Source organism: Podarcis filfolensis (assembly GCF_964270895.1).
Source record: "Podarcis filfolensis genome assembly, chromosome: 3".
Lineage (NCBI taxonomy): Eukaryota > Metazoa > Chordata > Lepidosauria > Squamata > Lacertidae > Podarcis > Podarcis filfolensis.
This window is the reverse complement of record NC_139606.1, coordinates 108,526,736-108,546,999: the sequence shown is the minus strand read 5'-3', so window position 1 is coordinate 108,546,999 and position 20,264 is coordinate 108,526,736. Positions and strand designations below refer to the sequence as shown.

The window sequence follows — 20,264 nt, the reverse complement described above, 5'->3', positions numbered from 1 at the left end:
TCTGAGGGCTCACCTGCCCTCCAGGAAGAGAAAGCCGGAGGGGAATCACCTTTGATCATGCAGGGAAGGCGGAGCACATGGCTTGCTTTCTCTGTCCATTGTTTATCTCGGCTCACCTCTATCTTTAGTGCCTAATTTCCCCAAGGAACTGGGAAGGGGAGGAGTAGGTGGCCAGCAACCCCTCCCTTGCTGCGTGCACGACTGCGATTCTCTCTAGTTTGCCTTCTCCTCTTATAAGCAGAAGGGCCTTCTGAATTCTCAGCAGGCAGAGCTGGGATAATCACATGCTTAGCATGTGAAAGGCCCGAAACAGAATTTTGCAGTGTAGAGTGCTGCTGTTCAAGCCAGCCATGACCTCTCCCAGGATATTCCATACCATTGCCTCTAGCTTTCCATTTCCCCCTTCCAGCATTCAGTCAAAAGCCTGCGGTCTTTCATAGAATCAGAGAATTGTAGAGCTGGAAGGGACCCCAAAGTTCATCTAGTCCAATGCCTGGCAATGCAGGAATATGCAGGCGGTCTTTATGGGGATCTGACCCCTGACCTTACTGGGCTCCTTCTGGGAGTTTTCCCCCATTAGGGCTCACCCCCTGCCTCTTGCAAATCCAGGCCAAACCAGTGGTGGCAGAATGCTGGCTGATGGAAGTGGAATGGTGGGTCTGAAGTCTTGAACAGGGGCATGCCACACTGTAACACTTTGCTGAAGGCCCCACTTATCAGCATATGGAAGGTGTGGTGTGGGATATGTAGACTAATGTAGACCATGCAGAGGGGGGAAAGCCCTATGCAGATGTACTTACTGTGCGCACACAATTAGCTATTGCCTAAGGAGGGGTGATAGCTTCATGCCACCATACATTCAAACCTTGGTTGTCAAGCGTAATCTGTTCCGGAAGACCGTTCAACTTCCGAAACGTTTGACAACCGAGGCGGGGCCTCTGATTGGTTGCAAGAGCTTCTTGCACTCAAGCAGAAGTTGTGTCGGACATCTGGATTCCAAAAAAAGTTTGAAAACCGGAGCGTTTGCTTCCAGGTTTTCGGCGTTCGGGAGCCGAAATGTACGACTGCAGAGGTGTTCGAGAACCGATGTTTGACTGTATTGGAGAACTGTACCATTTTTTAAGGATGCGGGTGGCGCTGTGGTCTAAACCACTCAGCCTCTTGGGCTTGCTGATCAGAAGGTTGGCGGTTTGAATCCCCGCGACGGGGTGAGCTCCTGTTGCTCAGTCCCAGCTCCTGCCAACCTTGCACTTTGAAAGCACACCAGTGCAAGTAGATAAACAGGTATCACTCCGGTGGGAAGGTAAACGGCATTTCCGTGCACTGCTCTGGTTTGCCAGAAGTGGCTTAGTCATGCTGACCTGCTGGCCACATGACCTGGAAAAGCTGTCTGCGGACAAACCCCAGCTCCCTCGGCCAGTAAAGCGAGTTGAGCGCCGCAACCCCAGAGTCATCTGCGACCGGACTTAACTGTCAGGGGTCCTTTACCTTTACCTTTTACCTTTTTCCCACATACAATGAGAGATTCCCTAGTTCTGTAGGATTAACAAGCATTTTTTGTGATGGGACCATACTACCTTGAAAGGCGGTAGCCTTTCCCATAAATCACCATGATGCATTAGCAATATCAGTCTCTCCTGCACTGATGAATAAACCTCTCAAACTCTCTGACATATGTTAGAAATTTTCTGTGTTATTTCCCCCCACCTCCTATCTCCAAAACACAGGTTTTATGCTAAAAATGGATGCCAAACTATTAACCATGTTAAGCCTGGCAGGTAGAGAAGTAATGAGATTTTGTGCAAATGACACCTGAGGACAGCTTATCTGCGATTACCAAAATAGCTGAGAAATTAAGTAATTGCCGTCAGAACTGATGGATAAACTTGACAATTTGAAACTGAGCACTGATGTTAAAATGCATGCACAGCCTTCACTTTCACTATCCGGCTTACAGTTGGCTGGGCGGCTTGTTGCTGTTTTTATTTATGACCCATTCAACAAACAAGGGTTAAAAGCTCATAAAAAATCTTTATGTACTTTGCTGGGTCGTCCAGAAAGTCCATCTGCTGTAGCTGTCTCTGAAAATTATTCCATTGGCAAACTCACAACCAGGGCATGATGGAGATGCCCATCTCCTGTTCTTCATCAAGTCTAATCATTGCTTTTGAATATGGGTTCACCAAAATTCTGTTGGTATCCTCCAGAATTCATTCAATCCCCTTTTAAAGCCATTGCTGCCAAGATACTGTCTTGGGGCAATGAATTCCACAAGCAGAATTTGTAAGGCATAGAGGAATGTTTCGTTTTGCCTGAGCTGAACATAACTGCTAAATAACTTGCATTAACATTCTTCTATTTAAGCATTTTGCCTTACGCGCTACATCTGCGATCTGTTAGCATGAATGGATATTTTCATGCAGCGATTTGACAATGAATATAAAATGGGCATTAGACAGTTATTGTTTGGTATAGTTATTTATTAAATTGTTGTGCCACCCTTTATCTGAAGATCACACAGCTTCACAATAGAAAAACACACATAATTTGGAAAATTAATAAAAATTGAAATATAAAAATGTACAATGCACAACACACACAAAAAAACCAATAATCCCCCTTCCCGCAAATGCGTTTAAAAAGACATAGGATGCTAATTAGCCAAAGGTCTGCTTTTGGAGAAATGTCCCCCCTCCCCTGGTGCCTAAAGATCTGTAATGAAGAAGCCAGGCGAGTCTCCATGGGGGCGGGGAGCATTCCACAAGTGGGGAGCCACTGCAGAAAAGGACCATTCTTGTGTTGCCACCCTCCTGACCTCTCATGTAGGGGGCAAACTTGGAAAGGCCTCAGAGAATGATTGCAGGAACTGGGTCAGTTCATATGGGTTAAAGCTATCCTTAAAGTATTGCAATCCTGAGCCGTTTAGGTTCTCTCTTAAGTGATATTTCCATACTGAGAACACAAGATGACGTGAAGCCATTTGTCAGTATGCAAAGCTTAGGCTAGACTGTTGTGGGGGCAGGGTGCCCATAGAAATAGTGCAGCTTTCATATTCATAGAATGATAGAATTGTAGAGTGGGAAGGAACCCAATGATCATCTAGTCCAGGCTTCCTCAACCTTGGCTCTCCAGATGTTTTGAGACTACAGTTCCCATCATCCCTGACCACTGGTCCTGCTAGCTAGGGATCATGGGAGTTGTAGGCCAAAAACATCTGGAGGGCCGAGGTTGAGGAAGCCTGATCTAGTCCAACCCCCTGGAATGCAGGAAACTCGGCAAAGCATCCATGACAGATGGCCACTCATCTGTTTCTTGGATGCTTGAAGAAGAAAGGTTGTAGGGAGGGTCACAGCTTAGGGGTGGAGCCTGTGCTTTGTATACAGATACCCCCAGGTTCGGTCCCTGACATCTCCAGGTGAGAAAACCCCAAAGAGCCATTGACACTCAGAGTAGACAATAGATGGATCAATAGCCTGACTCCTCATAAGGCATCTTCCTATGTTCCCAGGGGGTTGTTCAGTAAGCAGAATGTAGAGGGATGCAGGGATCCTACACTTACCATGCAGAACAAGGAATTTCTTCATGATGAGCCCATCACGCAGGCAAGAAAATTCTACACAGTTAAGACACAGGAACTCTGTCTACTTTTGCATCTTGTCATCATATGTCATTAGATGGAGAACTCTGTGGGCTGTGGTGACATTATAAGATCTAGACCTGCTGCTTTGGCTGAGTTAAGACTGATAGACTGCCCTATAGAGTTCAGAAGTGGACCAGGATGGCAAGAGAGTATGAGCACCACGGGCAATTTGGAGACAGGTTGACAGATATGACGAAGAACATTCAGTAAATCCCAACCCTCTGCTATTCTCTCACATCCCAATCACAAATAATCAAAGTCTGCTGTTCCTATTGTTTTCTGTTACTGGCATAAAGAAGTGAAGCTGAGTTTCATGGTTTTGCATCTCAGAGGTTTTAGCGTATTTCTTTTGTCTAAAGAATCCGGATTTCGGGTAGAGGCGGGGAATCTGTCTTTCATATTAGAATTACACCCGGCTGGCAGGGTTATATGGAGCTTAGACAGGTGAGGCATGGCATGAGCTGAACTTTCAGCAAAAAGGTTTTAGGCAATTAAAAATGCAAATGAATTGCTTCCTTTCCCTTGCCATGCGCTAATGTCTCTATATTCCATAATACCCAGTTCCAGAGAGCCTCCTAAGCATTCTGTCAACACTGAAATGTTAATAATGTCAGAAGAAGACAGATTACTTAGCGTGAAGGAAGTGGTCTCAAGTATGACCTTTTCAAAAGCTTATCGTGACACTGAGAGGTACAATGCCTTTCATTGGAGCATTCGTAAAAGTTTATACAAAGGCTTTCAAGGATTTACGGCTGCAGTTTGAATACATTTTTAAAAATGTGCGAGGCTGTGGGATTCTTTCCAGGTACTGATTTTAAGCAACAAGAGTCTCGCAGCATTTCATTTCACTGCAAAAAATGCAGTAGACTTGGAATGGGATAACTTGGAGATTATATGAAGTCTTTCCTTGAAATTCAAGGCTTTAACAAGAGCAGCAAAAAATATACATAACCTGTGTGAATCTGCCCAGTCATCCATTCCTGTGGCCAGGATGTCAATATTAGGGCTGTGCACTGCTCTGTGCCCTGCTCCCCTGATCAGGCTGATTTGCCTTGGGAGCCACCCACCCCATGGTGGATCTATCCTCAACGTAACCTGGAGCAGCAGATATGTAAGATTGGTGGTCCTTCTTGCTATTACTTGAGGCTCAGGTGGCCTCGCTTGCATGGAGTGCCTTCCCTCAGCCTTGGCTGGTGGCCTAGCTGCACCCATATCTGGACAGGGGTAGCCTAACTACTGTTGTCTATGCCCTGGTAACCTCTAGGTTAGATTGCTGCGACACGTTATACGTAGGGCTGCCTCTGAATAAGGTCTAGAAGAGGCTTCCTCAACCTCGGCCCTCCAGATGTTTTGAGACTACAGTTGCCGTTTAAGGGACCGCCTCTCCTGGTATGCCCCGCAGAGGACCTTAAGGTCCATGAATAATCATAGTTTAGAGGTCCCAGGCCCTAAGGAACTCATATTATCCTCCACCAAGCCCAGGGCCTTCTCAGTGATGGCACCGACCTGGTGGAAAGCTCTGTCCCATGAGACCAGGGCCCTGCAGTATTTAACTTCCTTCTGCAGGGCCTGTACGACAGAGCTATTCTGCCTGGCTTTCAACTTGAACTTAGCCTGATCTTTTATTCCCCTTCCTTTCCTCCCCCTCCCCTTTTTATGAAGATTGCCCACTCTGGGATCCCACAGCTAATTCTCCCCTGGTCTCCTCACTGGTCCAAATAGGACTAATTTAGCCAGCTAGCCCTGGTGATCATCTAATGTGTATTGGATGGTTCCCCCCCCCCCAAAAAAAATTGATTTTTGTATTCTGAATTTATTGTTATTCATGTTTTATACTGTATTTTATGCTATTTTTGTTGCATCAATTAAGTGTTTTAAATTTGTTGTTAGCCGGCCTGAGCCTGGTTTTCTGAACTGGGAAGGGCAGGGAATAAATAAAAAATTATTATTATTATTATCCCTGACCACTGCTCCTGCTAGCTAGGGGTCATGGGAGTTGTAGGCCAAAAACATCTGGAGGGCTGAGGTTGAAGAAGCCTGGTCTAGATACTCCAGCTGGTGCAGAATTGGGTGTCCAGGATGCTCACAAAAATCCTAGCCTGACTGCACTGGCTGCCAATTAGTTTCTGGGCTTAAGTGCTCTGTAAGCATCAACGGTAGGTTTTCTCATTTTAACATGCTTCAGTGTGCATCAGTGCTTTTATATATTTGCTACATTTTCGTGATTGTAATGCTTATAAAATACTTATAAATGGTTTCTCCTCTTGGTTTCATTGCGTTGAAATAGGCAACCATTGTTGGGTTTTCTTCTTCAAAGGGGGAGGGCTGAGTTTTATTTATTGTTTTCTGTGTTTCAGTCTTCATGGGTTTCTTCTTCATTACCTGTAATTAAAAATTTCATTGTGTGTGTGTTTTTTTAAGCAGTGCAAATAATCATTAAAGTGACTGGCTGATTAAACAACAGCAAAAGCTTGTCGGCAAGCAAAACCTCTTGTCACAAACAAATCTCTCTCTTCAGGATCGCTCAGTTGACTCCAACCCATGTTGAAGTAGCAAATTCTCTTCTTGTCAGTACACTATGTGCTGGGCCAGCATCCCCCACATAGAATCCCATCAGGAGTTCTCCATGGTTACCTGTACACTATCTGATGTTTCCCTGAAGTAGGAGCATCTCCTTTTCTGATTTAGCTTTGGCCAAGAACCCAGGGCTTTCATCAACTGCTGCAGGAAAGGGACTGTGAGCAACATCATGGAGGGGTATTTCTAGGACTAAGGTGAAACTGTGAAGCTCCCTAGTTACTTTTGCTATTGGGTGATGCATTTCTTGTTACATATAGTATTGGAGTGTGGCTTTTAGGTCCATTATTATGCATGCTATTGTTTTGCTGTGTTATTATGAAATGGTTTTGGTAGTGTTTGTTTGAAATACACCCCTTTTTCTTTGATGCAAGCTGCTTTGAGCTTTATTCTTTTTGTGGAAAAGTGGCATACAAATCAAAAGAATGAATGAACGAACTTTTCCCACTGTAGGGTGAATTTGTTCATCAGCCCCAGATTCGCAAGGGGACACCTGCACCTCAGTTAAACTGAAGTAATATTTTATCAGGTTCCTTATAGAGATACCATCAACAACTGTACTGTCAATGACAACTTTCACGCAGGGGTTTCCATATTCAATTTTTATAAAAGATAAAGGTAAAGGACCCCTGACACTTAAGTCCAGTTGCAGATCACTCTGGGGTTGCGGCGCTCATCTCGCTTTACAGGCGGAGGGAGCTGGCGTTTGTCTGCATACAGTTTTTCCAGGTCATGTGGCCAGCATGACTAAGCCGCTTCTGGCGCAACAGAACACCGAAACCAGAGCAGTGCATGGAAACACTGTTCACCTTCCTGCTGGAGCAGTACCTATTTATCTACTTGCACTTTTTTTTGGCGTGCTTTTGAACTGCTAGGTTGGCAGGAGCTGGAACTGAGCAACGGGAGCTCACTCCGTCGCGGGGATTTGAACTGCCAACCTTCTGATTGGCAAGCCCAAGAGGCTCAGTGGTTTGGACCACAGCACCATCCGCATCCCTAAATTTCTATTACCCAATTTATTATTTATTTTATTTATTAAATCTATATAAGTCCCTTCATCTGACGATCACAGGGTGCTTAACATTGTAAAAATGCAAAAAAAGCATACCATAGCAAACAAAAACAGTAATACCCCCTTCCCAGTTTAAAAGGCCATAGATTATTTAATTAACCAAAGGCCTGGGAAAAGAGGAATGCTTTTGCTTGGTACCTAAAGATATGTAATGAAGGCACCAGGTGAGCTTTTCTGGGGAGAGCATTCCACAAACGCGGAGCCACCACAGAAAAGTCTTGTTCTTATGTTGCCAGCCTCTGGACCAATTACAGTGAAATAAAATGTTAAGATACAGATATCCTAATTAGCTAAAATCATTTAAAAATATCTATAGTAACTGCCTGAATTCTTTCCCTGCTTTTCCTTGTAGCTAATGCATATACAGCTTCTAATTAAATCTTCTAATTAAAAAACCCCCATAATTTCTTAATCAGAACAGTTTGTTAATCTAGACAAAATATTTACCAGGAACTTTAAGCTCGGTTCATGATGTAAGGGGCATTTTGATACATAATGAATTACCTTGCCCATTAGATTGCAAACACAGGTACACTGGGAAACAGAAACCTGTTTCTTTGGGCTCTCCGTCATTGCAGAGGACATAGTATGCAAGCACAGTTCAAGAGTATCCTTGTATATAAGTGAATATACAGATATATGTGGGTGCCCTCTGAAATTATTGCTTTTTGCTCCCTCACAATGGTGCCATGTAACCACCTTCTAAAATGAACATTCCCCCCCTTCACTGTATTGTCACTCTCACATAGGATTAAACAAGGTTGCAGCAGCTGAACTGAATGCCTTTCCCCCATGCTGTGACCTGGGATTTTTACATTACTGATGCCTGGAATGACACATCACCAGCATTCTCAAACAGTGGGTGATCTAAAAGGCTCTCAAAACACAGCTGCAGTTCCCCAAGCCACTGTTGCAAGGAGGAAGGTTTTGATCCCTTCAAAATCCAGAATGCTTCTTCCAGCATGCTTCTTCATTTTGGATGATGGAGAGTTGTAACCCTACACCAACTTGGAGGGCCACAAGTTTCCCACCTTTGCTGCGAGGACACATCCTGCTAAACAACCAGCTCTCCATGCTCTGGGAATGAGAACATAAAACCCTTCCATTTTCAGAAAAGAAAAGAAAAAACGATTCTTCTAGTTCAGTAATCTGGTTTCAACACTGGTTTGTTGTTGTTTAGTCATGTCCAACTCTTCGTGACCCCATGGACCAGAGCACGCCAGGCACTCCTGTCTTCCTCTGCCTCCCGCAGTTTGGTCAGACTCATGTTTGTAGCTTCGAGAACACTGTCCAACCATCTTGTCCTCTGTCGTCCCCTTCTCCTTGTGCCCTCCATCTTTCCCAACATCAGGGTCTTTTCCAGGGAGTCTTCTCTTCTCATGAGGTGGCCAAAGTATTGGAGTCTCAGCTTCACGATCTCTCCTTCCAGTGAGCACTCAGGGCTGATTTCCTTCAGAATGGAGAGGTTTGATCTTCTTGCAGCCCGTGGGACTCTCATGAGTCTCCTCCAGCACCATAATTCAAAAGCATCAATTCTTCTGTGATCAGCCTTCTTTATGGTCCAGCTCTCACTTCCATACATCAACTATGGTCATAGAATCTTTAGTCAGTGTTATATGCAATATAGAGCTACAGCAATTTTTTCTTTCCAGCAAGGATTTCTCCTTGCACAACAGAATGTTCTCCACATGAGCCCCGTGATTCTGTTCTGTTCTTCAGAGTAGATTTGGGAAAGGGGAGGGGAGAAGGAACCCTGTTTCACTCGTGCTAATCCTTGGGCAAGTGCAAACTCCAGACACTTCCAGGTTGTCTACATGCAGAGCGTGAAGCCAGGAGCCCTTCAAGTGCCATATATAATGTTTGTTTTGTTCTCGCAAGGAATCACTCCTTTAGTGTGGCAGCACCTAGGCTGGATCTAGACACACCAAAAGAACATTTCAGGAAAAAATGTGTTGTAACCTTTATAATGACAAATCACATTGGCAAAAAGGGAATGCCACAGCGCCATCTGGTGTCACACTGTTATACCGCATATAAAACATTTTTTCTTTATCAATCTAGCTGATTCCTTACTCTCTGGAACATCCTTCCCATTGATATTAGGGAGCTGCCTGCTAAAAATACTTTTGTTTAGGAAAATCTTAGCCAGACATGTAATTTGAACAGGTAAATTTTATTTACTAAGTTTCTTTTTTTAACTGCTGATTTTAATTATATTTTGATACATTTTAGGTCAACTTGTTCTTATTATCTCATTTTACCTGTGTTTTTAACAAACATTTTATAGTGTTTTACTGAAACTGCTTGGAAGGTTTTTTTATGATTAAATCATTTTAAATAAATTATTTTGTCTGCCTCATTCCCAGCAACTTGTATCCAGGGATTTGCTGCCTATGAAGTACAGAATTTCTTGGTAGCTTTCATGGGTAATACCTGTGAGTAGGTACACCCTCCATATTTTTTTTCTGGGCCCCTTGCCATCATCGCACACGCTGTAGCAATCAACTCTATAATTAAGTGTTGCATAAATAACTACATTCATTTGACTGTCTTGAATCTACTGTCAATCACTTCCATGGGTGACCCTGAATGCTAGTTTTATGGAAGAGGGTGAAGATGGGTGGGAGAAAAATAATAATCTGTCTACTTTCTCCACACCATTCAAAATGCCGTGACCTGGTGAAAAAGCCACGAGAAAATTGCTCCAAGCTTTTTTGGAAGGGAAAAGTGGGATTTATATGAAACGAACATAAATGTTTCATTATGCCATGGCCCAAACTGTGCTGTGTGGCTAGCAGTGTTCCTTTATTGTTATCTCTCTCTCTCTCTCTCTCTCTCTCCCTCCCTCTCTCTCTTTTAAAAAAGCATGGATTTTATTAAATTTTTCCAATATCTAAGTTGGAAAGAAAACCCAATATGCCATATAGTGATGCTGCAGCAAGAAACAACAAAACCGCAAAAGGGACCGGAAGAAATATGAGAAAGGGGAATAAAAAACCCCTTGCCAAATATACTGATAAATATATATTGCATAGGTATATGTTCAGTTCCATATTTTAGAGCCTTTGTAGAAACTTCTTAGTATGGAAGTTAAAAGCGGAAGAAACTCATTGCAGTTGAAACAGTAGCAACACACACATATATTCTTTAATGTTTAATTGCAATTATTTTATTGTGCTCTCCAAAGGGGATGAGAGCACTGTATTAAGGTGATTTCATTCCCATTTATGGGGTCAGTTCCAGAAAATACTACTGGATAACTGTCCCTTGGCTCCATGGCCAGCTGATTTGCGGTGTGCAACATGACATAATATGTGAATTCTCTGGTCAGAATCCATAGTCTCCAAGAAATATACCTTTTTCTGCCTCTTATTCAGAAGTGTGCAATCTGTAAGCACACATTCACACATGGATGCGTCCAGCCCACTGCCTAATCTTACATGGCCCACAACATCTTCTTGGAGATTCTGCATACTGACTGAAGGATGTTCATATTGCCCAGAGAGTGCACAAAATTCCGTCAAGATATGCAAATTCTCCAAGGCCGGTTGGAGATCATGCATAATGGCCAGAGAATGTATACAGTGCAGCCAATATCTGCACATTTCCCAAAGCCTGTGGGTGATTGTGTATATTAACTGGGAAATGTGCACACATGAAGCCCGGTGAATGTGCACAATGGCTGGTCGTTATGCACATTAACTGCCCAGTTTACATTGCCTTTCACATATGTATCTATTCATTTACTGCTGGAAATCACTACTGTGTTTTAAATGGAAATAGAGTAAGTCTAACCGTAGTGGGGGGAACTGTAACCAGGTGACCTCAAACAGCTAGAAAGGTGGTAAACTGTTGATGGACCCCTTAAATTCCTCTCCTGCTTTCCCTTCTTACGGTTGTTCATCTTTAAAATAGGGACTGGTGAGGGAGGACTCATGGCCACCTCACCTAAAAGTGTATATGCACATACTCCATGTATTCACACATCCATGCCTGAAATATACATCATGCTCGGATCTGGCTGTTCTGAAGCCACAATGAAGAGAGAGGCTTAAAAAAATTAAATAGAACAGCACTAGAGCAGCTAGACCGCAGGAGCATGAAGGGAGATGAGAAAGATTTTGTTCTTTGGAGGGAAAAAAAAAGAGGCTAGGTTAGCAGGCTCCTTCTAGCTACAGATTTTTATTTCTTCACTCCACTGAGCTTGTCTCTGGGAGTGAACGTTGCTTTCATTATAGTTAATGCATGAGATTGAAGCCACTTCATCTCTTTTTTATTTGTTTCAGTAACAGCAATCGAGGAAATGTGGAATGAATTTCTAATAAAATCACATTAGCTGGCACATGACACTGCACAATGAACTTGCTACCCCCCCAAAAAAATCATTACGGTGTTTCCCCCCTTTTCTTTATTTGACAGCACTTTTAACAGATCACATAGTTAGGGTTGCCATATGTCCTCTTTTTCCAGGACATGTCCTCTTCCACAGGTCTGGTTGTCCTATGTTCTCTTTTCCCCAGGCACGCCCTCTTTTTCAGGATTATAACTTCTGTCCAGGCAGATTTTTTAAAATTTGGCAAAATTATTGGGGGTTTTTTGTCTGATTTTCTTGTTTACAGTGACCCAAGATAATTTTTCTAGTGCATTAGACTCAGACCTAAGGCACCTGGCTAAGCTGGTCTGCAGCAGAAAATCACAACAGAGCAGCATCTTAAACTAGCTACATAATGCATAAATCCCTTCTCTGGTGGCTGAACTAAAAAGATGCTGGCTCAGCTACAAGATCTTAGAGAAGGAGCCTGGAATGAGCAAAAGTTAACACCCCCTGCCCTCAAGGAGAGTCTATATGTACATACTAAACAGTTTAATAAATTGATCTGTGCACACTTGTGTTCACAAAGATGTGAACATGAACCCAAATACTTTCATGTAAGTGAGGGAACAATACATATTATTATTATTATTATTATTATTATTATTATTATTATTATTATTATTTGCTGTTGAAAGTCCCCCCCAATAATTGGATGGTGTTTTCAAGCAAATGAGTCCCTGCAGAGTAGATAAATCCTGCCAAATTTCACAGGTTTTCTTCTTCTTCTTTTTTGAGTAGGAAACTTATTTTGTTTCACCCCCCCAAAAAAAGGTCTAGGTCCCTCCCCCCATTTCCTGCCAGAATTTGATTTTGATTGCAGGTGTGGCTGTGCTTTCTGAGGGGATGAAATCTGCCAACTTTCAGAAAAATAAGTGCAGCAGTTCTCTAGCAAGGGCATTGTTTACAGGTTTGGGGTGGGAAAATAGAAACTGTGTTCCTTTGCCTAGTCTTTTTTTTATGTGTGTGGACATTCAGTTTGAAAACAGGAGAATAAGGGAGGTACCCCGGGTATGAAACCTGCCAAATAGGTACAAGGCCTATTATGCTAGTTGATATTACCTTTGCTATTTTGTTTTTCAAAAGTAGGCTAACACTGCTGCTTTTGCTCTGCTCTGAGCCAATACCTAGATCAGGAGAGACCTACCCTGACCCTCTGAAGAGTCTTTGGTGAGCTGTGCAGTTGGGAAAAGGAAAGTTTGATTGCACAAGCTTCTTTCCACTTCCACACTAAATACAGCCCATCAGTGAAATGAGCTGAAGAACAATTTTTCACATAATGGTCAGTTAAGGCAGTGACCATATAGGCCATATAGCTCTGTCTGTCACAAAAACAGAGGCTTTGTAGACTGAGAAATTGCCATTTTAAGCTTTTCATTATTATTATTACTTACTTTATGCATTTATACATGACACATTTATAAATACGTTCTAGATTTCCATTTCATGTTTCTGCCAACTAAATTAACATTTAAAACAATGAGATAAGGTGGCATCGAACCAAGTTTTTGTTCGGAGTGGACGCATTGAAATGAAAGAGCATGACTAAGTCAGGTCCATTAATTCCAGTGTAACTTAGCTGAATACAATCTAATAGGCATGATATACATGGGTTGGTTGGGGGTGGCAGGTGGGAAAGCAAGATATGGAAGCCCAGGTGCCAGTATTTACATAGATATCTTAATTGTTATAATATTCAGCTAGGTGCTCAGAAGAAGAGCCAAGGTGATCAAATCTAATTAGGAACAGTTGAGGGAGTTGGGTATGCTTAGCCAGGAAAAGAGGAGGCTAAAAGGAGATATGCTAGCTGTCTTCAAATATCTAAAGGGCTGTCACAAGGAAGATGGAGCAAGCTTGTTTTCTCCTGCTCTGGAAGGTAGGACTCAAACCAATGGCTCCAAGTTACAAGAAAGGAGACTCCAGCTAATCAGGAAGAACTTTCTGATGCTAAGAGCTGTTAGACATTGGAATGGTCTCCCTCAGAAGGTTGTGGACTCTCCTTCCTTGGAGGTTTGTAAGCAGAGATTGGGTGGCCATCTGTCATGGACGCTTTAGTTGTGGTGCATTGCCAGGGTTTGGGCTGGATGACTCTTGGGTTCACTTCCAACTCTACAATTCTGTGATTCAGCAGAGATAATCTAGGATCAAGGCTGAAAAATGGAAGCACATCATTTATCTTGTTCATTCTTGATATAAGTTTCCCATGTGCTTCACAATCTTGACCAACTTTTTTCCTCTCTTTTCATTCTTGTTCATTCTTGATATAAGTTTCCCATGTGCTTCACAATCTTGACCAACTTTCTTCCTCTCTTTTAAATCTTAATCATAATTTAGTGAACACTTTCTCATGGTATAGGTATTGTTTCTTTAAAGAAATATCGGTTGCGAGTTTTAATACTTATTTTTTCAGCTTTAGATGAGACAGTTTTTATTGGTTGTTTGGATCAAATAGTTAATCGCTGAATGCCACTTTCCTTGCAAATTGCTGATGGTTCCACAGAATATAGTAATTACAGTGTTATAGGTACTGGAAACCAGGCCTTTATAGATATATAAAATATGCAATATTGTTGCTGTACTTCCCCCGCCCCCCACCCCATCAATTTTGTGGGAGAACAAGTACCCTGCTGTTGTGTAACTGGCATTTGTATTAAAATGTTTGATGAGACAGATTTGCAGCCAATTTATTTTTATGGCAGGCAGTTGCATAGGTTCAACAGAAAATGTCGGGCCTCTTAATAAATAAAGGAAGAAATCTCTAATTTTATTTAAGTTTGGGCACCCCATTATTTAAATGGGTTTTTTTTTCTGTACTTCGTAGAAAAGAGGACAATAAAAATAAAAACTAGTAGCAGAAGTGGGGAAACTAATTAAAATGCTCAGATATCTTCCATACTGAAAAAGTGTTTTTGTCTAGATTTTGTATTGTGATTCTGCTGCAAGCGAGAGTGAAGAAGCTGTTTTGAAGGGAAGGCCATCTTAAGTATTTGAGGAGGTCATCAATGCCTACTAGTATTGTTGACCATTTGCGACCTCCAAGATCAGAGACAGCATGCTAGAACAGGCATCCCCAAACTCGGCCCTCCAGCTGTTTTGGGACTACAACTCCCATCATCCCTAGCTAACAGGACCAGTGGTCAGGGAGGATGGGAATTGTAGTCCCAAAACAACTGGAAGGCCGAGTCTGGGGATGCATGTCCTAGAGGCATGTGATTGGCCACTATGGGAAACAAGATGCAAGGCAGGCTAGGGCTTTGTTCTCATCTGGTAGGGCTCCTTATCATTTTATGTTTGAGTTTGATATTCCCATTTCTCCCCTCTTGACGTCACTGTGCATTGTGTTTCTTTAAAATCTGTTTTTGGCATTAGCCCCCCACCCCACCCCAGTGATAATGGTTTTGCAGTTGAGAACGTCTGGGAAAGAAAGTTGCATTTGGGAAGTGCAATCATTTTCACTTGCAACAGGCATATATTCTTATTGCAAATATTGTATACAGTTAGGCACAGCAGGTTGTATTCAACGAAGTCCTACGCTGAGTAGACTCACTGAAATTAATTAACCCATGGGTCTACTCTGAGTAAGGCTAGCTCTGAATACCACCCAATATTTGCAGTATTATTCATCCCAGTTGAACTGCTCCATATATCTTTTAACATGTTGAATTCTTTGACTGGGATCTGTTTACATAGTATTTGCAAAGAAGCTAACTTGGATTGGTCATGCAAAGGCCTGACAATGAATGCAAATAAAAGATAGGAAATCAGGCAGCCCTTGTTTAGTAGGATGCACAATTTAAAGCTGTATGTATAGTAGTCATTGATGGTTGGTGCATTTGAGTAATTGCTTGCAGAAACGTTGGTCCTATATCCATTTTTTGGAGTGGGATAATTAATTAATCCCAATTTTTCAAAGGCCTTTTGAGCATCTAATGACAGAATGATCATAGGGGATTTGGTTACATTACCATCATTAATCACAGGTGAAAGCCTGAAAACCAAATCTGTAAGCTTTCTGTGTGGTACAAATACAATCTGGTGTATCCTAATTTCAGAGAACATCAGCGAACCTAGACACTTGGTAAAAGCTGCACTGGAAATCTTAGAAATGTGTTTTAATAAAGAATCAATGCAATCCCAGAGAAATGGAGTCTTTTATTGGTTTGGCTGCAGTCCTAAAGCCACTTATTTAGAAGTAAGCTGCACTGAATTCAATCTGACTTACTTCTGAGTAAACATGGTTGTTAGGATTGTGCTTATTACTGTGAGTTGTATCTGGCAAAGCTGCCTTATTCGTGCAAGAAAATCAACGTTTTCCCCCTCTCCACCCCACAACATGCCAAATCTGCTTTGTGAGTTCCCCCAACCCTCTGGAGAAGATTGGGGAGGGGGTCATGGAGTACGGGGAGAGGAAAGGGAGATAAGTTTCAGTGTGCAAGCGGAAATCCTTGTGCAAACAGAGCAACTTTATTGGATACAACTCACTGTGTGTAATTTGAACACGCGTATCACATGGTTGAACATACTGTTGAAAAGTAATCTTAGTTAATAGCCAAAAGGCCTTACATTGGATGTAGAACTTGGCCTCAAAAAAAGTCTTCTAGGCTTTGGGCTGTATGATTAATTATTATTTTTAGCTTAGTAATTATTTGGTTGATTTCGTTTTCTGTTATTTCTTGATTTAGAAATTGCTGCTTTTTTTGCAAAGACTGAATCCAGATCCTATCCAGGTAAGTATGAATGTCTGTTTCTATGAGTCAGTCTGTGGCATATACAGTAGTCTGAAAATGAACCTCACATTTGCAATCTGGCTGAAGGTCCCATTTAGGAGAACCTAAACACACAGTTTCAGGGCTATAGTCTCCTCCTCCTCCTCCTCCTCCTCCTCTTCCTCCTCCTCCTCCCTTCCCATTCTGTCCATTCCCAGTTCCAGTCCATGTGCCATTACTTCATAGCCATTGCCCAGTGCACAAGTTGTTGCTGCTGCCCACCAAATCCCCACCCCACTCATACCTGCAAATCAGAGTGGACCACAAAGGAAGTGAAAGCAGTAGTTAGGTCCGCTTCCCAGCTCCATGTTCAGGAAGATGCTGCAATTGAGACAGTGCATTCAAAGCTAAGTGCAGCAAAGATAATCCCCTGTCATCTCCTAAACTTGGAGATAGGGAAGAAGATGGCTGCCAATTTCATATCCTTGCTCTGAAAGTTCTGCATGCTCTCAGGGACAAGGCTCTGGCCTTCCAGTGTAAGGTTCTGGCAAACAAAAAAATTGGCAGGTTTCAAGGCCAGCCAAAATATGTGCACCCCTGGGGATATAATTGTGCATAGAATTAGATACAGTCCTTATGGATGTCCTTGATGTTGTATTGATATGTTGGTCTCATGTGTTGTAACTAATGTTGTGTTCCTACCTGGCTAGTTGGTATTTTGAACAGCAAGTCAACCATTTAGAATTACAGTTTCTGAATTTGTAGTATGATTCGTTTACGTCATCACCTTATGTTTCTTACCAATGTACGGATGCATTCTAGTTTCAAAGGGTTATTGAATTCTTTGGCTACCATATGAATATCTTAATTTCTGCATTTGTGAAACAATGTGTTGTGACAAGTTGGGTGAGGCAAGTAGCTTCTTCAATCAACATTGCAGATGTGCCAAATATCTATCAAGTCTTATTTACTGAAAATTGGTTGCAGGCACAACATTTGTTTCTTAGAGAGTTAATGCTCCTTTCTAATTTGAGGTCCATACAATATTGAGATCCCCTTCTAACAAAGTTACTTCTTCTTTGAATTGGCTCCATTGTTGAAAAACATTCTCCAACAAGGAAATTCAAGCTGTGTTTGGGCAATAAGTAGGTCTAAGAGTAATCTGTTTTCCATTTACAAACAATATACCAATCTCTTGGGTCTCAGATAACTCCTAGCAACGCAAAATCAAACTTTCTCTAGATAATTAATGCCACCCTACAAGACATGGAAGAACCTGAAGCTGTATAATAAGCCCCAAACTAAGAATATTTTTGCAATTTATTGTTCTGGTTTTTTTTATGTTCTTCTTAGAGGATAACAAAGTCTAATTTGCTTTGCTTAAAATTTTAGAGTTATTTGTTGTTGTTTTTACTAGAGGTTGCCTGAATGAGGAAGCAGTTAATGAGTACAATTCTAAGGCTGGAATTCCAACTTTATTTACCTGGGAGGAAGCCCCACTGAATTCTGTAGGCTTATTTCTGAATAGATGTGATTAGGGTTGTGATGCAAATCATCAAAGGGCAGAAAAATCATTCTGTGAAGACCACACCATTATCTATGTGACCTCCCCTTTTCTATAGCGTAATAATGGAATGCGGGTGGCACTGTGGTCTAAACCACTGAGCCTCTTGGGCTTGATGATCGGAAGATCGGCGGTTCAAATTCCCGCGACGGGGTGAGCTCCCGCTGCTCTGTCCCAGCTCTTACCAACCTAGCAGTTCAAAAGCATACCAGTGCAAGTAGATGAATAGGTACCACTGTGACGGAAAGGTAAATGACGTTTCTGTGTGCTCTGGTGCTCATCATGGCGTCCCATTGTGCCAGAAGCGGTTTAGTCATGCTGGCCACATGACCTGGAAAGCTGTCTGTGGACAAACGCTGGCTCCCTCAGCCTGGAAGCAAGATGAACGCCTCACCCCTTTGTCGTCTTTGACTGGACATAACCATCCAGGGGTCCTTTACCTTTGTAGCTTAATAGCAATCAAATAGCAACAATGATCAAAACAGAAGAAATTCATCTGTTAAGGCTCATAAGGCGATCCTAAATCTGAGCTTGGAAGATGCCTGTTCTCTTGAGAAAGTTACAAGAAGAGAGTGTCAAATTAGGTAGTCATGCTTATCCTCAAACCAAAACAAGATTATGAGTTGGTTTTTATGCTCCAAGTTTGTCAGAGAAGGAACCTTTTTCAGATAAAAGTATAAGTACACATTACTGATTAGGTCTTTGATGGGGAGGGCCCAGTATGGTATGGATCTTTCAATCTAAGACTACATGTTGCTGCATTGGGCTCCAGCATCCAGAGGTTTTGAAAATGTTTTTGAAACCAATCAGAATTCTGCATTAACCAAGTGTTTTAAAAATGCACTGAAGTCCACATCACGAAAGATGATCAGCCTCAGTATTAGCTACATAGTTTGTTAGCAGACAAAGCAGAAGGAAGTGTCCATTTTTCTTTCTGAATGGACACTCCCTGTGCCCTTCGTGGATTTCTAGGAAACTGTGATGCAGACATGCCTTGAATGAAAAGGGTAGTGTCTTGTAGTAAACCTTGGCTGTGTGACCAGCCTTCTGATTTCAGAACAATAATTCCTATTTACCTAACAACAATTCACCAATTTTCTTGAAGGTGCAAAGAGACTTGCCACAACTGCAGTTAGAGTGAAGGATGGACTGGCCTTGATGTAATTTCTTGGGGTGGGGGTGAGGAGAGAGACTCAGTGCTGGCACACATTAAAGCTGACCCAAAGCCATTCATTCTGAATCAATTAATAAGGTTTCTTCTTCAGACATCTCTATTTTCAGGTTTGGGAAATTGACCTTTCCAAACAACTGGACACCCAGCTGATGGGAAGCAAATTAGCTCCCCATGAGAAAGGATTAAAGGGTTTATGTTGAATTTGAAAACTTTAAAAAATACAACTTAAAGGATTTTGTTTGGTTAAAGCTTTAGAACAAGGGTAGAGAATCCCATCCCCACTACTCCAGCCCCCCGGCCTATCACCCACTATTCCAACACATAGCATGAAACCTCCGGATAAAAACAACAAACCCATAGTTTGTGGGTCAATGTATGCAGTTCTAAACATAGTTTTCCCCCTAATAGTTGAATAGCTAGGTACTTTTTTTTTTTGAGCCAAAAAATGCATCACAAAATTTCGAAGTAGGTGAACCAGAAGCTTCTTTGGCGATCACTCATAGCCGAGTAAGATTGTCTTCCATAAACATTGTTTTAACAGAATCAGAAGCATAAGTAAGTTTGGATCCATGCATTTATTCTGGGAGCTGCCAATAAGATCAGTTCCAAGCAGAATGATTCTCCATCACCTCCATGTGTGGGTATGAAAAATTATAGGGTGCTTTATTTTGTTCTGCAGAAGAGCATGAACAGAGCATGAACAGATCAGACAATGGCTCCATCTAGTCTAGGATTTTGCTTCTACAGCATCAGTAGCACTTAACCAGAAGCTTCTGAGACGCTTACAAGTATGGCATAAAGGGCAACCCCTTTCTCCCAGCTGCTGGTAATTAGAGATAACCTGCACCTGAACATAGAGGTACTATTTATCTAGAATGCATCTTGCTCAGCAAGTGATTCCCCCCCCCCCCGCCCTCCCAGTTCTTTCTTAGCCCTGTCTGTCACAACAGTATTATTCAACAGAGCTATTTAGCTACTTAGCTTGCAGTGTTCCCCTTGCAATGAAGAGAGTAGAAAGAGACTATGTGTACAGCTGAATTCATCTTCCTCACTTTCTCCCCTCACCCCCACTGTGTCATCTGATGGGGAAATAATTGTCATCTTCAATGTCACATTGAGTGGCATTCTCTCCAAAATAAGGAAATGAAAGTTTACTGTC

The 20,264-nt window shown here is 42.1% G+C and overlaps 1 protein-coding gene and 1 long non-coding RNA gene across 47 annotated transcripts in view; one reads left to right on the top strand and one right to left on the bottom strand.

Annotated features, from left to right (window-relative positions):
- NRXN1 (neurexin 1) overlaps positions 1–20,264 on the top strand; it is a 986,669-nt gene that overhangs the window by 205,295 nt on the left and 761,110 nt on the right. For 30 of the 46 annotated variants that reach the window (XM_083604812.1, XM_083604803.1, XM_083604797.1 and 27 more), the window contains one exon: positions 16,344–16,388. The exons of the other annotated variants lie outside the window; for them this stretch is intronic. In XM_083604812.1, the coding sequence (XP_083460938.1) occupies positions 16,344–16,388 (45 nt within the window). The remainder of the gene's footprint in view (positions 1–16,343; positions 16,389–20,264) is intronic. 46 annotated transcript variants of the gene reach the window in all.
- LOC310758919 overlaps positions 1–20,264 on the bottom strand; it is a 438,564-nt gene that overhangs the window by 268,052 nt on the left and 150,248 nt on the right. The window lies entirely within an intron of this gene.